Source organism: Myotis myotis, unplaced genomic scaffold (genome assembly GCF_014108235.1).
Source record: "Myotis myotis isolate mMyoMyo1 unplaced genomic scaffold, mMyoMyo1.p scaffold_m19_p_7, whole genome shotgun sequence".
Lineage (NCBI taxonomy): Eukaryota > Metazoa > Chordata > Mammalia > Chiroptera > Vespertilionidae > Myotis > Myotis myotis.
In genome coordinates, this window is record NW_023416379.1 from 10,040,591 (window position 1) to 10,062,854 (window position 22,264).

Sequence of the window (22,264 nt, forward strand, 5' to 3'; positions counted from 1 at the left end):
TTAAAAAATGAAAAAAAATTGCCACTTCCATGAAGCATTGAAGAGGTGAGTAAACTGGCTGGACCAAGGGTTTTCCATCACAGCAATGCAAAGACCTTCCAATGAAGGCCAGTATTGCCATTCCCAGACATCCAGCACCCCTTGTAAGCATCTTCCTGGTCTTTCACCTTCACCCCCACTCCCACCTGCAGTCTCAGCCACTTTTAATCTTACAGGTTCTCCCCGGATCTCTCCTCTCCTCTCCTCTTCTGTCCCCCTACTTCATAGCAGTCACTCTCCTAGTCTTAGAGCAATCCACCCAGCTCCGTGAATTATCGAGGAATTTTCCCAAAGACAGTAGCCTATGGAGATACTTGTCTTTATGCTCAGAGAGAATTGAGAAACTTAAGAAGTTCCATGGGTTGATGACAGAGGTGACAAAACTGTGGGTAGTACACGCTTCCAAACGCAGGCAGGCCTGTGAACACAGATTCATATAATGTGGAGGCTGAACGGGACCTAGAGATTATTTAGTCCCCAGTGGAAGAAAGTGAAAACTAGGATTATTGAGTGACCACCTTGGGTCAAATCCTCTACCTTGCACAAACTCTGTGTTGTGAAACATTGATTTTCTTTTTAAAAAATGTATTTTCATTTAATTCAGCGAGGAAGGGAGAGAGAAACATCAATGATGCTGTCTCCTGCACGCCCCCTACTGGGGATCAGCCTGCAACCCGGGCATGTGTCCTTGACTGGAATCCAAACTGGCTTTGGCTGGAACGTTGATTTTCAACCAAGTGCTCTTAGAATGTAATCTTTTAATATAGTCTTTTCTTTTCACATTTGATTTTTTTTTGGATACAGTAGGCAGTAACTAACATCAGAAAAAGAAGTCAATTAAAAAAATTTTTTTTGGTAAACTCTAGTAGAAAAATGATGAAAGGGATTTCAAAACACCAACTTGCCTACATTTTCAAGAGGCAGAACTGGCAAAGGCGGTCTACAAACGGTGCTTTCAAACATCATATGCCCAATGATTCCATCCCAAATTCCCAATTTACCAGAAAATAAAACCTCACCGTCACTGTTATTCCAATTATGGCAATAAAGACTTTTCAGCTGATTTGGTTGACATAAAAATCTCGAAACTCGGTTAATTTTTCTTGGCTCAAGAATATATTTTGGAAAATACTTAAATTCAAGGATTTACTGGGGAAACGAGACCTTTCATTTTACTTCAAAAATCATTTTATTTCAAAGCCTCTAAAAATCCCGAATCCTGATGAACACAGCGATGTTTCAGAGAGCAACTCACTGCTGTTTCCTTCTGCGAATTAAGCTCCTTGAGATGCGCATCTTAATTCTATACTCGCCATAGAAAGAGCTCGACTGACAACAGCGAGGTCCGTGCGTGGGCTTTGGCGAGCGAGAGCTCGGTCCACGAGCCGCGCCGCGGCGAGTCACCTGGGCAGCGCGGTGGGGGCGGCGCGGGGCGACGCTGGCCACCACGCAGGGGAGCGGGCGGCGGGCGCAGGGCAGAGGGCGGAGGGCGGGAGGCCGCAGGCGGCGCTCTCTGCCGGCTGCCGGGCGGGCAGAAGCCCCCAGTCCTCGGCCCCCGCGCAAGCGACGCCGGGAAATGCCCACATCCGGGAAACCTGCGGCGGAGTACGGCGGCGGCGACACCGAGTGGAAGGCAAAATGGCGGCGGCGGCAATGGCCTGGTGCTGAGGGGAGAGCCAGGTCCCCGCGACCCTCGCGACGGGTCGCGCTGGCCCGCGGCCGTCCCCCGGCGTCTCTCCCCGCCCTGCCCCACCCGGCATCCTCGGGGTCCCCGGGAGGGGTTCCGGCCGCCTCGGCGCCCGCCTTCGGCCCGCGGCCGCTGTCCAGGAGCCCCGCGTTCCCTCGCAGGTAGGTCGGGGCTGGCGTAGCGGGAGGGGCGCACTTTCTCCTTCGGAGCCGGAGCTGGCGGGGCGGTGGCCGCCGGGGCCCACGCCCATCCCGGCTGGCGGGGCTCCAGGGGCTGCCGCGGCCCGGCGGGTGGCCGGCCGACGGGGCCGGGGGCAGGGACCGAGCCGAGCCCTGCCTCGGGGAAGCGAGGGTTGGCCGCGCCCGGGGCCGGAGGGAGAGCCCCAGGCCTTGCGGCCTTGGAGGTGCAGGTGAGGCGGGGATGAGCCTGCTTTGCCCGAGGCCTTCCTTGCGGCGACTGCCTCTCGCCTCCGCCACACGCACGGGTCCGCGGGGCTGAGGAGGGAAGGAAAGCGAAAGTGGTTCTGAAGGAAAATTGCAGGGATTGAGCTGCCGTTCTCGGCCGCCTGGAGGGACCGGGGCCGGACGCACCTGGGAGGAGCCCTGGGAATTTCAGTTCACAGCCCGCGGGAGTGCCGGCTGCTGTTCGTAGTCCCAGGGAGTGCGGGAGACGGAGGGATCTGTATGTAGGAGAATCGGTGTCAATGCGGGGAATGGAGGGAAGAAAACTAAGGGAACATGGTTTGTTTTAACGTCGAGAAGAACTTGAATGTTGAAGAACGGCTCTCAGGTGACTTCGCTCTGTTCTCTGACTTCTCCAATGGAAAGTTATTTTCCAAGGGAACAAAGTTTAATGTTTGTTGGCCCATATGTTAATAGGACTTAAAAGATGTCATCATGTGCAAGTGATTCATAAACCTAGTGAGAAGGAAGGATAGCTGCACACACAAATGATATGGTGTCACTCCAGTTTGGGAGATGGGTTGAATGCCTGAGATCATGAACTTTGTCAGGCCTTTGTGGATTATTTACGAAGTTTTAAATTTTTTTTTTATCAAATTTACTCCAGGAAGAGGAAATTATAATTAGAATGAATGTTCTCTGCTAAGATAGCCACATTTGTGATTTAACTAAGTTCATTTCTTTTCCTTTAATAAGTTGACAGACAGGTAAAATGGGCTAGTTGATTCCCTAAGGCAAGTGGAAGAATTTGATTTAACAGCAAAAGAAGTAGCATTGTGTTCCTCTGACCAGCTGCTACTGCAGGAAACTAGATCATGGCACATGCTGGGAAAAGTGCAGTCTTTCCATGCCCTAGTATTTACTGAACATGCCTTGCGAGTCTCTAAAAGCAAATAAAAAAATACTGCTACATTTTCTTGGTATGGTATTATCTAGACTTCCTTCTATAGATTAAGTTTTTACTTATTTATTTTTTAAATGATAGCCCTTGATGTTTTATATAAATACTAGAGGCCTGATGCATGAAGATTCGTGCAAGAATAGGCCTTCCTTCCTCTGGCTGCCGGCACTGCCTTCACTCCAGCCTGGAGTGGCCTTTCCACCTCTCACCTTGCCACATCAATTTGCATATTCCCTCCTTATTGGCTGTGGGCGCCACCATCTTTGTTGTGAAGTTACGGTCAATTTGCATATTCCAGCTTTAGTAGGGCTAGAGGCCCAGTGCATGAAATTTGTGTACATATGACTGTTGCTATTCACATAATTGATTTTAGTCAGAGCATTGAGATAGGCCATAATTTTTATAACCCTAATTCAACCCAAGGTAACACTCCAAAATCTCTTTAGGTCATGATACCTATTTTCTCCTCTAAGTTGGACAAAATATCAACAATATTTGTTTGGATTTACTGATATTTGCATAATTGATGAAGGTTCGAACTTTTAAAGAAATGGAAGTTTTGTCTATTCACTCTAACCCAGCTGTGGGCAAACTACGGCCCGCGGGCCGGATCCGGCCCGTTCGGCTGTTCTATCCGGCCCGCGGAGCCGAAAGAGCGGAGGGTTCTCTTGTTCTCCTCTCCGCTCCTTCACCAGCAGCAGTGTTAACATGGCAACGTCGGGAAACACGGCCGCAGCTCCTTCTTCTGAATCCAGTTTAAGAACCCATTGTGGCCCTCGAGTCAAAAAGTTTGCCCACCCCTGTATATGTGCCTCTTCAAAGAATGAGAGAGTCTTAATCCCTGCTTTTAGGAAACTCAAAATGTAGGTATAATGAGAACAACACTGGGTTGGTTCAGGATGTGTGGAGTTGATTCCTAGTATGATCTTCTACTGGCTACATGACCCTAGGCCAGTGGTTGGCAAACTGCGGCTCGCGAGCCACATGCAGCTCTTTGGCCCCTTGAGTGTGGCTCTTCCACAAAATACTGACTTCTGCCCATGTGCCACGAAGTTTCAATCGCACTGTATGTGCGCGTCCACATGTGGTATTTTGTGGAAGAGCCACACTCAAGGGGCCAAAGAGCCGCATGTGGCTTGCGAGCCACAGTTTGCTGACCACTGCCCTAGGCAGGCCACCTTACCTCTCTTAATCCATTAACTCATCTGGGTGGGGAGAAAATAGATTTATATTTTTTATATAAACTAACCCTCGGCCAAGGATATGTTTATTGATTTTTAGAAAGAGGAAGGGGGGGACAGAGAGAGAGAAGGGAGGGGGGAACATCAATCTGTGGCCTCTAGTATGTGCCAACTGGGATTGAACTTGAAACCTAGGTATGTGCCGGAACTGGGAATTGTACCTGTGACCTTTAGGTGTATGGGATGACACTCCAACCAACTGAGCCACATTGGCCTGAGCCAAACTGGCTACGGCACTAAAGCACTCTTAAAATTATTTTTTATCATTATAACCACTACATTATGTAATTTTATAGATTAAGACATAGGCATGGAGAAGTTAATTAAATTTGTCCTTATCATGCAGTAATTCATAATAGAGGCAGAACTATAACCTAGAACTCTACCTCCTAAATCAGTGTGTCCTCCCTTCCCCCTCCATCCCCAATTCAGGGTACTGCTTTATCAGTAAATCACTTTATAGCTTTTATCTATTTTTCTTTTATAGGGTTAATTATTTAAATTGTAAAGAACTTTAACATTCCTGGGTACTTCTGCAAAGGACCTTTTTCAGTTTTGCTCAAGAGAAGGCTCTGAATCTGTCAAGTGGCCCTTAAAGTACTTTGTGTGGGTTATACATATAGATGTTTTCATGAAGAGAAGTGAAAAGCCAGAAGGATATAGACAAATGAGGCCTAAGACCTTTCCTGCCAGTAACTATACTGGCAGTAGCCGGCAAATGTTGCAAGAAATTCGGGAATCCCTTAGGAATTTATCCAAACCATCCGATGCTGCAAAGGCTGAACATAACATGAGTAAAATGTCAATTGAAGATCCTCGACAAGTCAGAAATCCACCCAAATTTGGGACTCATCATAAAGCCTTGCTGGAAATTCGAAACTCTCTGCAACCATTCGCAAATGAAACAAGTCGGAGTACTTTAGAGGTTAATCCACAAATGCTTCAAGATTTACAAGCTGCTGGATTCGATGAGGTAAGAACTTTTAAAAACAAAAGAAAGGATTTTTCTTACATTACACATTTTTAGTGACTTCCTGCCTAAATGTTTCTTTTAATATGTATACAAATTTGCGTATTGTATCAGCGTAGAATGTTCACAATTTCACAGTTTGATTCCTGGTGGAGGCATATGCCCGGGTTTTGGGCTCAATCCCATTGTGGGGGTAGGGGGCATTCAGGAGGCAGCTGATCAATGATTCTCATCATTGATGTTTCTGTCTCTCTCCCTCTCTCTTTCTGAAATCAATAAAGATATATTTTCAAAAAATAATTAAAAAAAAAAGAATGAGAAATAGCCCTGGCTGGTGTGGCTCGGTTGGGTGTCATCCCCTGCACCAAAAGGTTGCTGATCAGGCACATGCCTGGGTTGCAGGCCCGATCCTTGATGGGGGGGGGGGGGGACGGACATGGGCATACAGGAGGTAGCACATCAATGTTCGCTCTCATCAATGTTTCTTGCTCTCCCTCTCCCTTTCTCTCTAAATATTAAAAAAAAAAGAGAGAGAGAGAAATAATTAGAATCATATTGCTATGATTTACCTGGAAGAAGTTAATCCTAGGGGGAAAAAAACCCAACTAATTGTTACATAGAGGTGAAAATATTAGACAGTTGAAGGATTTGAGGGTTTGTTTTGTTTTCTTTAGTAATTTGAAAATGTATGGATTTTTATAGTAGTTTTAAAAACAGGACATGAATATTATGACTTGGGGTCCTGTTCTTCATAATTGGATTTTTTTAGTGGAACTCATAGCTCTTTCCCTCATATTAATTATAAGATTTAAATTTTGTTTCTTGTTTTTAAATTTCATGTCAGGATATGGTTATACAAGCTCTTCAGAAAACTAATAACAGAAGTATAGAAGCTGCAATTGAATTCATTAGTAAAATGAGTTACCAAGATCCTCGACGGGAACAGATGGTTACAGCAGCTGCCAGACCTATTAATGCCAGTTTGAAACCAGGTGATTAATCAAACTTTTCCCCTACTTTTATTTTATAGCATTGTTTTAAAATATAAGTATATCAAATCTTTAGTCTAAGAAGTTGGTAAAAGCATCACAGTAAGTGAAAGTCTCAGATTAGGATAACAACGTTACAGTGTTACACTAGATCAAAATGAATGAGAGGATGGACCCTAAAGTTCCATAGGTAATTCTGATAGGCAGCAGTAGTTAAGAACTACTTAATTATTTATATTGCAACTGAAATATTTCTTTTTAACCACAAATACAATTCAAACTATTTTTTATTATAAGAGTAAAAACATGTTTATCATAGAATATTTAGAAAGTAATAAGCAAAAAGAAAACACTATATATACCCACAAGATTTTGTTGTGTTTTATTTCTCAGTCTTTTTTCCTGTGGAAAACCTGGGTAGGTTTATACATGTGCATTTTGGTTCTTTTGTTTAAGCAAAAAATGGGTCATACCCAAACCTACTTCATTCACTTAATATACCATGCATAACTTTCCTTATTATTAAATGGAATGATTTTAACAGCTACATTAAAATAGATTTATCACATACTTTATTTAACCAGTCTCTCAATTTTGATATTTGTCTTGTTTCCCTTTTTTTTGCCATTATAAATGCATTGTTCCTAAATATTTGTACATTCCTAATGATTTTGTTAAATTTTTTAAAACTTGCAAAAATTTAAGGTTTCTCTTAGATTTTGCTCTCAGAAAGATGTTACCAACTTTATATTTTCCCAATCAGTTTAATATGAGAATTCCTATATTTGTAAGTCCTAGGTATTATCATTTTTTAAATGTTTTTTTTTAATTGTTTTATTTTATTGATTTTTTACAGAGGAAGGGAGGGGGATAGAGAGAAACATCGAGAGAGAAACCTCGATCAGCCGCCTCCTGCGTACCTCCCACTGGGGATGTGCCCACAACCAAGGTATATGCCTTTGACCGGAATTGAACCAGGGACCTTTCAGTCCGGAGGCAGACGCTCTATCCACTGAGCCAAACTGGTCAGGGCTATTAATCATTTTTAAAAAGAATATGAACTCCATGGGCCATCCAAATTGTTTTATTTAAATGGAGGATTTTTTGTTGTTTTTGGTTTTTGTTGTTGTTTTTTAATATATCTTTATTGATTTCAGAGAGAGGGAGGAAGAAATAGAAATAACAATGATGAGAGAGAATTATTGATTGGCTGCCTCCTGCACATCCCTCACTAGGGATCAAATTCACAACCTGGGCATGTGCCCTGACTGGGAATTGAATCATAACCTCCTGGTTCATAGGTCAACACTTAAACACTGGCAGGACAGTATTATCATTTTACATCATTTATAGGTTATTTTTGAAATGGCATTTTAATTCTTTGTTAATCTTGTGTTTGTTAGAGGCCCAATACTTGAGTTTGTGCATGGGTGGGGTCCGGGAGGCCCGGCCCCAATCAGGGTGGATCGGGGCCGGGCCTGTCGGAGGAGGAGATGGCGGGAGGTTGGCTGCTGGCCACCCCCCCTCCCCCCGCCCCCAATCAGGCTGGTTTGCTGGCTGTAGTGGGCATCATAGCGACTGGTCATTACGGTTGTTATGGCGTTACAGTCGCTGGCTTTTTATATATATATGATATAGATAGATATAGATATAGATATAGATATAGATAGATATATAGATATAGATATAGATAGATAAGAGGCCTTACTCATTTTTTCTTTCATTCAGCACATTTTTATTTTTATTTATTTATTTTTAAAAATATATTTTTATTGATTTCAGAGAGGAAGGGAGAGGGAGAGCGATAGAAACATCAATGATGAGAGAGAATCATTGATTGGCTGCCTCCTACATGCCCCCAACTGGGGATCAAGCTGCAACCCAGGCATGTGCTGCTGACTGGAATTGAACCCAGGACCCTTCAGTTCACAGGCTGATGCTCTATCCACTGAGCCAAACCAGCCAGAGCTCAGCACATTTTTATTGATCAACTGTTTCAGGCCCTTTGCTGGGCATTGGGTATAAAGTTCTTGCCCTTTTATGGAGTTGCCATTCTAGTAAGGAAGATCAAATACACAAATACATGTGGAATTATAACTGCATAAGTGTGAGTGAAGAGGGGAGAGTTCCATGGTACTGTGAACTCAGAGAATAGAGTGATTTTTTTTTTTTTTTTTACCTAATCAAGGAGATCAGAGAAAACCTTCCTGTGAAACTAATAATAGAGCTAGTATCTGAAGGAAAGACAAGGGAATGGCTTTAGTAAGGAAGAATGTCCTTATGCATGGCCTGTTTGACAGGTTTTGATACCACATTCAAAGAAATGAAAGTGGCTAGAGCACTGACAACAAAAGTATGAGATATGACTGGAGAAGGACTGTATTGATTTTATCGTAAGACCAGCAGGCAGTTATGGAAACATTTCAAGTAGGGTGATGACAAGATTAGATTTGTGTTTTTAAAACATGGCTGCAGGGGATGAAGAACAGATTAGAGAGAGCAAGAGATGGTATCTGGATAGACTTGATAAGAGACTGTTCACAGGAAATGGAAGTATTCTGGACTGGGGCAATGGCAGTGGAGTAAAGTGAATGAATTAAGAGAGATGGGGAGAGTAAAATTGACAAGGATTGGTGATTGTATATGGGCGATGATACTAGAGAGGGATGACTCTTTAGGCTTTTGGTTTGGAAAACGGATGGTGATACACTACATTATGAAAGAGAGTACTAAGAGAGAACAGGATTTGGAGAAGAAAGATCATAAGTCTGGTTGTAGACATGAGTTTGAGTTAGGCTCATTGAGTTATCCAAATGAAGATGCCAAGTAGGAAGCTAGTTAGATATATACAGTTCTTGTATTAGCCTTACATATGAAATAGGTCACCTAAAGGAGGTAATAACATAGACAAAAATGACAGTATGGACTATAACCAAGCTTACTGCTTTGCAGCTGATAGGAGAGGATAAAACTGCAAAGAAGACAGAAAATTTAGCTAAAAAGGAGTTTAAAAACCAATATGGTTTTAGTATCTTGAAAGCCTACAGAAGAGAATGTTAAAGAAGGGGAAGGAATAGAGGGAAAGAGGTTGACCAAGGTGAGAACTAGAAAGTACCTTGTTGGCTTTAATGATATGGTATATTAGTTTGCTAGGACTGTTATAACAATACCAAAGACTGGGTGGCTTAAATAACAGATATATTCTCTAACTGTTCTGGAGGCCAGAGTCTGAGATAAAGGAGACAGCAGACTTGGTTTCTCCTTCCATGGCTTGCGATGACCATCTTCACTGGGTCTTTACATGGTCGTCCCTCTGCATGCACATGTCTGGTGCCTTTCTCTGTGTCCAGATTTCCTCATAAGTTCCCAGTCATATTGATTAAGGCTTACGAGAACTTACCGAATTTTAGGGGGGCACGATGCAGCTCATAGGACATGGAGTAACTTGTTTTTGTTTAGTGATAGGAGCATAATTCAGATTGGTGAGAGTTGAGTAATAAATGGATATGAAGTAAAAAGAACTCAAGTATAAATGATTCTCTGAGAAGTTTTTCTATGAAGGTAGAGTGAGGACATTAGTAAGAATAGTGTTTCCTAACTGTGACGAAGATCTTTTTATTTGTTAATTTTTAATTTATTATGAATTAGTAATTTTATAAAATACACTACCAATGAACTATTAGAAAAATTAAAATTTTAAATGACATGCCAAATATAAGTCCAAATATTTCATTACCACATTTTAACAGACATAAAATTATTTTGTCAAATTTCTGTAAGTCTCTAAATTTTTATTCTCAATTTTCATACTTATTTCCTATCATGTCACTATCAGTTTGTGAACCAGCACTAAATAACAGTTTGAGAAAGTGGTCTATATTGGAGTGGATGGAGAGCCTCATTATTATTTTTCTTAGTGGCAAAGACTTAGGCAAGTTTAAAAGATAATTACCAGATTCCAGTTAAGAGGGTGAAATTAAGTATTTAAGCCTGACTGACCTGGCTCAGTGGTTCAGTGTCAACCTATGAATCAGGAGGCCACAGTTCGATTGAGCTACTTTGGGCTCAATCCCCAGTGGGGGTGTGCAGGAGGCAGCCAATCAATGATTCCCTCTCATTATTGATATTTCTCTCTCTCTCCCTGAAACCAATAAAAAAAAAAAGTTTTAAAATATATTAAATATTCAAGAGAGAAGGATCAAGTAAGATTCTTGAGAATCCAGAAGAAAGGATCGAAAGCATGGAATGAGAGCTTATTAGCCTTAGAAAGGAAGCGAAACAACCCTTTTGCTTTAATGGGCAAATGGGCTTAGGTTATGTAGGTAAGATAAGGGAATTACTTTCCAGTAAGTTTTCTCTGAAGTAGAAAAATCAGATCATCTGCTAAGAGTGATGGGTGAGGATTGCAGGCTTGATCCCCATTCGGGGCAAGCAGGAGGCAGCCAATCGATGATTCTCTTTCATCATTGATGTTTCTTTCTCTCTTTCTCTCTCCCTTCTTCTCTGAAATCAATAAAAATATATTTTAAAAAAGGAAAGAGGAGGACTGATGTAGAAGGTTAATAGGTCTTGATGAGGTTGAAGAACATTTGCAGTAGGAATAAACATGAGAAAGAGAAGTTGTCTAAGAGTATAAACCTTAAATTAGTGATTTTGAAAAAGAAACATGGGTGGTATCAAAATTAGAAATGTGATCTGGGGAGTGATATTTGAGGTGGAATGGAGAAACAGAGGTGAGGGTTATGGATGATTTGTCCATGTGGATGTTATAGAATGTTGGCAAGGCGTAGGGTAGACCAAAGTTACGGGTGATTGAGGGCGAGCAAGCAAGAGTTCATTAAGAGAAAGGAACTTGGGCTCCTAGATGGCATGAATTTCTAAAGAGCTGGCTTTTTTTAAAAAAGAGTATAAAGGAAAGTGATGATGTGGAAGGATAATTGGAGAGCAAAGACGTAGAATCCCACATTTTAGCCAATTTACTTTTAATGAAAACCATAATTGCAAAGGGCTGAAAGGAAAGTAGTGTCAGCAGAAGATAACCAGCTGTAAGGAGTGGTAGGAAAGCTTGGAGCAGAGGTTAGGGATATAGGAGCATTTGGTGGTTGTAAAAAAGAACATGTCTAGAGGGCAATTGTGTGGCAGGATTTGGGAGGTGGGAGAGCACAGAGCTTTATGGGAGGAACAGAATAACAGGGGTGGTAGTCTACTTGAGGGTTGCAGTGTCTTACATTTTATCGGTAAAAGCAGTGTGAGTGATGTGGTATATTTAACCGCTGGTTATCTGAGGAAGGTGGCCAGAGGACTTACCTAGCTTGCCGGGGGTGATGACTTTTCCTGAAGTCATAGACCCAAGATGCTGGCCAGCCTAGATGAAATAAACTACATTCTGAATATTTACTATTTTTTTCTCATGTGTTATTAGATATGTTTTCTCCCAGGATGATAATAACCTTTCAAATTTGGACGTTTCTGTTTGTTTTATTTTGTTTTAATGGTGATAAGTGTTTTATATGTTTACATCTGTTAGTATTTTACTGTATGCTCTCTACCTTTGTCATACTTGGGAAGACCTTCCAAAGAGGTATCCCAATATTATTCAGTGATCACTTGTTTTTTCCTAGTACTTGTTTTTTTCATCTTTAATATTAAAATGTTTAATTATTCTGGAATGTATTAATTTATATTATTGTTTTTTATACAACTCTCTTTATATATAAAATATATATCTTTTGCCAAGTAACCAGACTATTTTAAGTACTTTTTTCTTGTAACATTTTTTCTTGCCTACTTCATTTATTTGGAAATTCCATTAGAGAGAGATTCTGTAAAATCCATACCTTATTTAGTATTCAGCTAATAATGCCCTGCTGGGTTTTTTGTTTGTTTTAAAATACATATTGAAATGTATTTAAAATTAGTTATTGTATCTAACAAAATTACAAATGGACATGTTTGGCTCACAAATGCCACTTCTAATAGTTTATAAAATGAAAAATATTTTAATGTTATTTTTTTAAATTGATTTCAGAGAGGAAGGAAGATAGGAACATTGATGAGAGAGAATCATTGATCAGCTGCCTTCTGCACGTCCCCTACTAGGGATTGAGCCCGCAACCAAAATCGAACCTGGGATCCTTCAGTTTGCAGGCCCATGCTGTATCCACTGAGCCAAACCGGCTAGGGCATAAAATGAAATTTTTTAATAAATGTGTTTTTATTGATTTTAGACAGAGAGTAAGGGAGAAGGAGAGAGAGATAGAAACATTGATGAGAGAGAAACATCTACATAGATTGGCTGCCTCCTGCATGCCCCCTGCTGGGCATATGCTATAGCAACCAACCTCTTGGTGCACTGAGCCAAACCTGCCAGGCTGAAGTGAAATTTTTTCATTGCCTTTTTATTTTTTGTAAAGCAACAGACTAGAAACAACCTTAATATCCATCAATACAGGAACTGATTAAATAAATTTGGGTATATCTATACAGTAAAAAAATAGATAACATTTTTAAAGTAAGGAAACACTTTATATACTGATACAGAATCTTTATTTTTTTTTAAATGTATTTTTATTGATTTCAGAGAGGAAGGAAGAGGGAGAGAGAGATAGAAACAGCAATGATGAGAGAGAATCATTGATCGGCTGCCTTCTGCAAGCTCCCCACTGGGGATCGAGCCCACAACCCCGGGCATGTGCCCTTGACTGGAATCGAACCTGGGACCTTTCAGTTCACAGGCCGACGTGCTATCCACTGAGCCAAATCGGCTAGGGCAGAATCTTCAGTTTTTTAATGAAAAGGGCAAGGCACTATAGTATATATAAGAAGTATACTGTTTACTTGTGTATCCCCAAGATATTTGATGAGATTGGTTACCTTCAAGGAAGGAAACTGGTTGGCTGTGGACAGAAGTGGGTATTCCTTTGTACCTTTTGAATTTTGAGTTATGAGAATGTATTGCCTAGTCAAAACAAAATAAAATTTTAAAAGGTAAAATAAAACCACTTACTGAAATTTGATTTTTATAATTCTTTTTTTTATTGTTGACTCTATTACAGATGTTCTCCATATTCCCCCCTTTGCCTCCCTGATTTGTATGATTCTCGAAAGAGGATGCTCATTTAGTAGTGTCAGAATTCCAAGCTAAATTTTTCAAAAATAAGAAGTTAAAAATGTTTTTCCCCCCTCTGTTTTATGATCATAGGGAGTGTGCAACAATCGGTTAACCGCAGACAAAGCTGGAAAGGTTCTAAAGAATCCTTAGTTCCTCAGAGACATGGGCCACCACTAGCAGAAAGTGTGGCCTATCGTTCCGAAAGTCCCAACTCACAAACAGATGTAGGAAAACCTTTGTCAGGATCTGGTATCACAGCATTTGCTCAAGCTCACCCTAGCAACGGACAGAGAGTGAACCCCCCACCACCTCCTCAAGTAAGGAGTGTCACTCCTCCACCACCCCCAAGAGGCCAGACTCCTCCTCCAAGAGGTACAACTCCACCTCCCCCCTCATGGGAACCAAACTCTCAAACAAAGCGCTATTCTGGGAATATGGAATATGTAATCTCTCGAATCTCTCCTGTTCCACCTGGAGCCTGGCAGGAGGGCTATCCTCCACCACCTCTGAACATGTCCCCAATGAATCCTCCTAATCAGGGACAGAGAGTCATTAGTTCTGTTCCTGTTGGCAGACAACCAATCATCATGCAGAGTTCTAACAAATTTAACTACCCACCGGGGAGACCCGGAATTCAGAATGGTAGTGGTCAAACTGATTTTATGATACACCAAAATGTCCCTACTGGTGCAGTGAATCGGCAACCACCCCCTCCATATCCTCTGACCCCAACTAATGGACAAAGCCCTTCTGCTTTACAAACAGGGGGATCTGCTGCTCCTTCATCATATACAAATGGAAATATTCCTCAATCTATGATGGTGCCAAATAGGAATAGTCATAATATGGAACTTTATAACATTAGTGTTCCTGGACTTCAAACAACTTGGCCTCAGTCATCTTCAGCTCCAGCCCAGTCATCCCCAAGCATTGGGCATGAAATCCCTACATGGCAACCTAACATACCAGTGAGGTCAAATTCTTTTAATAACCCACTAGGAAATAGAACAAGTCATCCTGCTAATTCTCAGCCTTCAGCCACAACAGTCACTGCAATTACACCAGCTCCAATACAACAACCCGTGAAAAGCATACGTGTGTTAAAACCAGAGCTACAGACTGCTTTAGCACCTACTCATCCTTCTTGGATACCACAGCCAATTCAAACTGTTCAACCTAGTCCTTTTTCTGAGGGTACCACTTCAAATATGACTGTTATGTCACCTGTTGCTGAAGCTCCAAACTATCAAGGTCCACCACCACCTTACCCAAAACATCTGCTACACCAAAACCCATCTGTTCCTCCATATGAATCAATCAATAAATCTAACAAAGAGGATCAGTCAGCTGTGCCCAAGGAAGATGAGGGTGAAAAAAGTTATGAAAATGTTGATAGTGGGGATAAAGAAAAGAAACAGATTACAACTTCACCTATCACCGTTAGGAAAAACAAGAAAGATGAAGAGCGAAGGGAATCTCGTATTCAAAGTTACTCTCCTCAGGCATTTAAATTCTTTATGGAGCAACATGTAGAAAATGTTCTCAAATCTCATCAGCAACGTCTACATCGTAAAAAACAATTAGAGAATGAAATGATGCGGGTAAAACCTTTTAAAATGTCCATTTTTATACTTGATCATCTATTTCCTTGGCATTTATTTTAAAATACTGTGGTCCAGTATTTTTTTCTTTTTGTAGCTAAATATATTATCAACTATTTAAAAGTCAGTAAACATTAAAGTATTTTAATTATAGCATTTCATTTTAGTATTTCAAGATTTACTCTGAATTCCTGTAATAAAGTTCTTCTAATAAGTTAAAAATAAAATTTACGGTTTAGGTGTAATTGGAAATTGAAACAAGCGTTATTTTTTAGGTTTTACATGTTACCTTACAACTTTTTTTAAATGAGCTAAAAATGATCTGGGTCTCAATACATTTATGAAAAATTCATTTTTAATTAGTAATTTTAAAAAATCTTGTTGAAAGTATTACATACGTTCCTTTTTTCCTCCATTGAGCCCTTCTAGCCTGCCACGCCCCCCTTTACTTAGTAATTTTGAACTTGTGGGTTTATTCATCAGGTTGGTCTTATTTGAAAATGTCAGAGACATCTCCCTCCAGTTATTTACCCATCTAATTTCATTATTATAATGTACTGGAAAAATGTGCTGAAATTATTAAATCAAAGTCCACTTAAAAGGAGATCAGAATAAATTTAATCTCTATTGTGATTCCATATAGATGCCTTCATTAGATATAGTGGTACTGTTATTATTACTTTTATCATGTGTTTACAGTTCAAAGGTTTGACTCTTAATATTTCATCTATCGCTCAAAGTCCAAGAGGCTTAAATTTGTAATGAAATTTCCTCACACAACCTAAGAAAGCCACTCTTTTAAAATTATTTCTCTAAATCTGATTCCACAGTGTTGTTATTCTTGCTATAAATTGAATTTTGTTAAATACCATGATTATATGATTTATCCATATTTTAGCTCTTAAGATTTCTTACTAAAGTCTGTCTGTATGTATTTTCTTAGTTTATTTTTCCTTTTTCCTCTTCACTTTCACTAATAGCTGATTTAAACTTTTATGGTGTTGGAAGCTTTGCTGACTTCTGTAGCCTCCATTACTGTGTAGGCAAGTAAGATTTTAAGAGAAATAGTTCTATACTACTGGCATGCCACCCTTCTTAAAATATTTTGCATGCAAATACACATCCTAACAGAAGCATGAGATTGCTATATTTTCATTAGTCTTACATTTCTTTTTTTTTTAGTCTTACATTTCTTGAATTAGACTTTACTTTTCATTAGTTATTAGCTAGCCAAAAATAAACTTTTCCTTCTAAATCTAGATATTTCATATCTAGTTAGAAGTTGGTTTTGGTTTTTACCTGTGTATCTTAATAAGTCACACTGATTATTCTTTGAAATGTTCCAAAAGATCTTAAAGATACCTGGTAATCACACAAGTTAGTTTAAAACAAAGTAGGAAAGAAAAATAAAGTAGGAGAAACTCTTTGCATTTTGTGTTAGTGATGGCTGTGAGTCCTACCCTTAATTCTGATGTTTTGAGAAAGATAAAGGAAAGACTATTAATGAATAGTTAGGTTAGAGAAGATATTCTTCTGCTCTTAATACATCAATTTTTTAGAATAAATGAACTTGAAAGAATTTCTTTTCATGAAGGATAAAATGGAAGGAAGAGTATCTCAGGACCAGATATTTTCAAAGAGAAGCGTATAATGAAGGCAAAGTAATCATGTAATTTGGAATGAATACGCATAAAAGGATAGATGAGGATGCATGTGAACAGAGGTTTGGTTTTTGCACATTGGGAACATTTTTGAGTACATTAGGAGTAGAAAGCTGACCATTGGTATCATCTTCTTGCTCTCCACAGTAGGATCTTACACTCACTTTGTATATTCTCTTATCTATCCCTTAATTTGCACTTTTGATAATTGATTTTTCTCTGAAATATATTCTAGATTTCTAACATGCTTTATTAAAAATTATGCACTTAACCTTTAAATATATGCTTGATTTTTCCAAGCTATTCTTAATATTTAGTATAAAAAATAATTCTTCATTTAACATTTAGCTTATTTACCTAGGTTGGATTATCTCAAGAAGCCCAGGATCAAATGAGAAAGATGCTTTGCCAAAAAGAGTCTAATTACATCCGTCTTAAGAGGGCTAAAATGGACAAGTCTATGTTTGTGAAGATAAAGACACTAGGAATAGGAGCATTTGGTGAAGTCTGTCTAGCAAGAAAAGTAGATACTAAGGCATTATATGCAACAAAAACTCTTCGAAAGAAAGATGTTCTACTTCGAAATCAGGTTGCTCATGTTAAAGCTGAGAGAGATATCCTGGCTGAAGCTGACAATGAATGGGTAGTTCGTCTATATTATTCATTCCAAGATAAGGACAATTTATACTTTGTAATGGACTACATTCCTGGGGGTGATATGATGAGCCTACTAATTAGAATGGGCATCTTTCCAGAAAATCTGGCACGATTCTACATAGCAGAACTTACCTGTGCAGTTGAAAGTGTTCATAAAATGGGTTTTATTCATAGAGATATTAAACCTGATAACATTTTGATTGATCGTGATGGTCATATTAAATTGACTGACTTCGGCCTCTGCACTGGCTTCAGATGGACACATGATTCTAAGTACTACCAGAGTGGTGAGTAAAATCATAAAATTTGTATATATTAATATGATTTATTGCAATAAAATATAAGATGGTATTATTATGGGATGGGACACAGAAGTCCTGGGTCAGATCTTGACTCTGTTAGATAACCATGGATGCATACTACAGACATTTAGACTTAAACAAAGAGTGTATTAGCTTCAATTATTTCCAAATATCATTAACATTTTTTAGTTAACTATCTTATGTTTTATTATTTTGAAATATGTCAGACATTTTAAAAATAATTTTTAAATGAAGCCCTATTCCCACCATTCAGCTTAAGAACTAGTCAGTACTTTTGAAACCCTTAAATAATCATTTCACCTTCTTTCCTCCAGGGAAGTATAACCAGTGTTTCAGAACTTTGTAATCAGTTCTTCACATTTTTGCCATATATGTATGTATCCCTAAAAATATATATGTTATTTCATTTTCCCTACTCTGGAATCTTTATTTAAATATAATAATTCTCTTTGTATTCCTCTATGTTAACTTGTATGTTTGAGGTTCATCTGTGTTAATTACATGTAACATTTATTTTCACTGTTTTTAGGATTCCATTGTATGACTGTTACATAACTATTTAACCTTAAATACATTATGTACATGATTCTGTTTAATCCTCACAACGTCACTATAAGGCAGAATAAAGAAACGAAGGCTGCATTAGATGAAGTAACTTGCCCAAGGTCACACAAGAAAATAGGTGTAAGGGCTAGGCTTTGAACCAAGGCTGTCTGATTACAGTGCCCATGTTATTTCTGCTACACCACAGTGCCAAGATCCCTTCATGTGCTAATGGAAGTGTAAGTCGATCTGACATTTGTTGAATACTTACTAGATGCTTTACATATATTCTAATTTAATGCTTAGAGCAATCCTCTGAGGTAAGTAATATTAGCCTTCTGTGAACAAGAGTAGATTGACAGTAAATGGATAGAACTGGGACACCTGAACCTACTTTAATGTTCAGCTTAATGTACTATAATGTTTTCCAGATTCACCTGAATTATTTGGGGTTCTTAAAAATACGATTTTTAGACTCTATTCCAGTCTACTGGTTGAAAGTCTTCAGAGTATAGAAATTGTGTTTTAATCAAACATCCCAGATGATTACAGCTAGGTTAATTTTAGATATATTTTTCTAGATAATATCATCTAATCATGGCTTTAAATGCCATCTCTATGTCAGTGACTTCCAAATCTCTACAGAAATGGTGTCTCCCTTTCACATGGATTTCTAATAGGCCTTTCAGACTTAACATTACTAATAAACAACTCTTAATTTGTTTGTTCCCCCTCCAGCCTTCCCCCTCCAGTTTTTCCCAGTTTAGTAAGTTATACCACCATCATCATGACACCTAGTTGTCATGATTCTTTTTTCCTATACCCTCTACATGTAATTCATCATTAAGTCCTGCTTACTCCACCTCTAAATATATCCTGAAATTTTCTCCATCACTACTATTACCTTAAGTGACTGGACTCAGCCTCCCCAGTCACCAAGCTTAACTTGTATGTTAAGCTGTATACTTGGGGTAATAGCTTCTTACCTGGTTTTTCACTTTTGTCCTCCCTTATAATCTGTTTAAGTATAAATCAAATCTTGTCATTTTCTTGCTTCATACTCTCCACTGTCTTCTCACTGTACTTGGAATAAAAGGCAAACCATGTCTTTTGCTTACAAAATCCATGTGCACTGGTTCCCACTCCATTTCCTACCATTCTTCTCTTTTATAATTACACTGGTCTTTTCTCTGTTACTGTTGTTTCTGTATAGAATGCCTAGCCCTAGTTTTTGTTTTTGTTTTTTGTTTTATTAGTTAAGGTATTACAAATGTGTCCTCATCCCCCCCATTAATAGCCTTAGTTTTTAAATGGTTGATTCCCATTTGTTTTTTACATATGTCGCTTCAATTTGTCACATCACCCCAGTTGATTCTCAACATGGGATGCATCACTATGTTTCTTTTTAAAATTTATTTTTAAACCTTTACTGTTGAGAATATTACAGATGTCCCCCTTTTTTCCGCCCCATTGCTCCCCTCCACCCAGTTCCCGCCCCTTCCCAGGCCTTCACCACCCTATTGTCTGTGTCCTGGCCCCTCTCCCCGCTTCCCTCCGATATTCATCAGTCTGTTCCATGTTCCATGCCTCTGGTTCTATTTTATTCATCAGTTTAGTTTGTTTATCAGATTCCTTGTCCATTTATTTTGATTTTTAGATTCAATTGTTGATAAGCATTTATTGCCATTTTTCATATTTTTGATCTTTTATTTCTTCTTAAAGAAGACCCTTTAACATACCATGTAATACTGGTTTGGTGGTGATGAACTCTTTTAGCTTTTCCTTGTCTTTATCTGACCTTCAGTTCTAAAGTCCTGTGACCTTCTAGAGCAGCCGTGGGCAAACTACGGCTGCCGGATCCGGCCCATTTGAAATGAATAAAACTAAAAAAAAAAAAAGACCGTACCCTTTTATGTAATGATGTTTACTTTGAATTTATATTAGTTCACACAAACACTCCATCCATGCTTTTGTTCCGGCCCTCCGGTCCAGTTTAAGAACCCATTGTGGCCCTCGAGTCATAAAGTTTGCCCACCCCTGTTCTAGAGTAATCTTGGTTGTAGATCGTTGCAACCATCACTTTGAATATTTCTTGCCTCTCTTATGGCCTATAAAGTTTCAGTTGAGAAACCAGCTGATAGTTGGTTTCCTGGGCTTGTATGTCTATTTCTTTCACCAGGTAAGGGAAATTTACTGTCATTTTTAAAAACAGGTTTTTTATTTCTTGCCCCCTCTCTTCTTCCGGTATTCCCATGATGTGAATGTTGGTACACTTGAAGTTATTAGCCCAGAGGCTCCTTACATATCTTCATATTTTGAGATTTTTTTCTTTTTGCCATTCTCATTGGGTGTTTTTTGCTTCCTTATATACCAAATCTTGATTTGATTTTGGCATCCTCTACTGTTGATCCCCTGTAAATTATTCTTTATTTCAGTTAGTGTACATGTCATTTCTGTCTGGTCCTTTTTTATGTTGTTGCTGTTCTCACTAATTGCTTTGAAATTCTTACTAAGTTCTTTGAAGTTCTCATAAGTTCCTTGAGCATTTTTTTAACCATTGTTTTGAATTCTGTATCTGGTAGTTTTATTGCTTCCATTTCATTCAGTTCTTTTTTCTGGAGATTTCTCCTGTGCTTTCATTCTCCTGTTTCTTTGTCTCTGCATTTTGGCTCCTTCCCTGTATTTTTTTTTCTCTGTATTAGGTAAATCTGGTATGTCTCCAGACTTGGTAGAATCTAGTATGTCTTAGCCTCCCCAGTCACCTGAGCTGGCACTCCAGATGTGCCCCTGTGTGAGCTACATGCACTGCCTTATTGTAGTTGAGCTTTGATTGATGTTGGTGTCACTGGGAGGGATTTACCCCCAGGCCAGTCAGTTCTGTGGACCAGCTGTGACGATAGTGGGACAGCTGCTGTGCAGGAGCCAACCCTATGGAACAGGACTTGCTTCAGTGGAACTGTGGTGCTCACTGAGTCCTCCCCTTGAATGTGTTACTTGTGGAGGTGGTAGGGTTGTAATGTGGCATGGTTGAAGTCGACCATTGGGTGCACTGGCTCTGGGGCCTCCCAGGAGGTGCAAAGTCAGCCTCTGCCTGTGCCCAGGGACACCCAGCATGAGCTACAAAGCAATCTACAGATGGCTGCCACTTGTGTTGAGCTTGGAGGTGCCCAGGAGGTGCCAAGCTGTGAACCAGGGTAGGCTGCTGCTAGTGCTGGGCCTGGGGCCACTTATTGAGAGATACTGGGCATGCTGATGCCAGCTGATGTTTGTTTGAGAGATTTAGGAAAGTCCAAAGCATGAGGCAAGAGAGGCCATTTGTGTGGAAAAGCCACTGGAAATGCCTTGGATGAGCTTGCAAGTAGGGAGAGGCGGGGTCTCAGGGAATCACCAGGTGGGGCGAAAAGTGTAAGCTAGTATGATGGAGATTCAGATATGGTGCAGCCTGTCATCTCTGTGGTAGGGAGGATTGAGCAAAGGAACACTTCTGTCTGGGAGAAAACTGCCCTTCCATCTCTTAACCTGATTTGAGACAAGTTAGTTCCTCCCTGAATGTCCCATGTTCTTTTCAAGCTGCTGCCCCAGTGTTGGAGCTCAGAGGGAGTGAGACTAAGTCCCATGCTATGTCCTTTAAAAGGAACTGCCTGTAACTCCTGCAGCCTCCATGTCACTCAGCCACAATCATTGCTGGTTTTTATAGCCAGAAGTTGTGGCAGTTTCTCTTCCAGGTACTGGAACCCTGGGTTGGCGACATGGCGTGGGGCACAGACCTCATGGTCCTCAGGGAAACCTCTGCTGCCAAGATATCCCTCCCAATTTTAAACCGCCACACGTGGATGTGGGACCAGCAGGGTTCCTGAGATTCTGCCTCACATCTCTGCCCCTTCTTCCCGTCTTGATGTGCTGCTTCTTTAATTCCCTAGTGGTAGGACTTTCATTCAGGTAGATTTCAGGTGGTTCTGAATGATGGCTGTTCTGTATTTTAGTTATAAATTTTGATGTGGTTGTGGGAGGCAACGAGTACCATTTACCTATGCCACCATCTTGACTAGCAGCCCTGTTTCTTACTTATGTATTTGTTCA

At 39.9% G+C, this 22,264-nt stretch overlaps 1 protein-coding gene across 5 annotated transcripts in view; it reads left to right on the forward strand.

The window, feature by feature from the left end:
• The first annotated feature begins 1,753 nt into the window (after positions 1 to 1,753).
• The window catches only part of LATS1 (large tumor suppressor kinase 1), a 31,644-nt gene continuing 11,133 nt past the window's right edge, over positions 1,754 to 22,264 (forward strand). For 2 of the 5 annotated variants that reach the window (XM_036318448.1, XM_036318452.1), the window contains exons 1-5: positions 1,754 to 1,887; positions 4,817 to 5,302; positions 6,144 to 6,291; positions 13,490 to 15,000; positions 17,023 to 17,605. In XM_036318448.1, coding sequence (XP_036174341.1) covers positions 4,961 to 5,302; positions 6,144 to 6,291; positions 13,490 to 15,000; positions 17,023 to 17,605 — 2,584 coding nt within the window. In that variant the 5' untranslated portion in view covers positions 1,754 to 1,887; positions 4,817 to 4,960. Of the gene's footprint in view, positions 1,888 to 2,490; positions 2,516 to 3,824; positions 3,952 to 4,816; positions 5,303 to 6,143; positions 6,292 to 13,489; positions 15,001 to 17,022; positions 17,606 to 22,264 lie in introns of those variants that run through there. The other 3 variants (XM_036318450.1, XM_036318449.1, XM_036318451.1) reach the window with 3 other exon arrangements.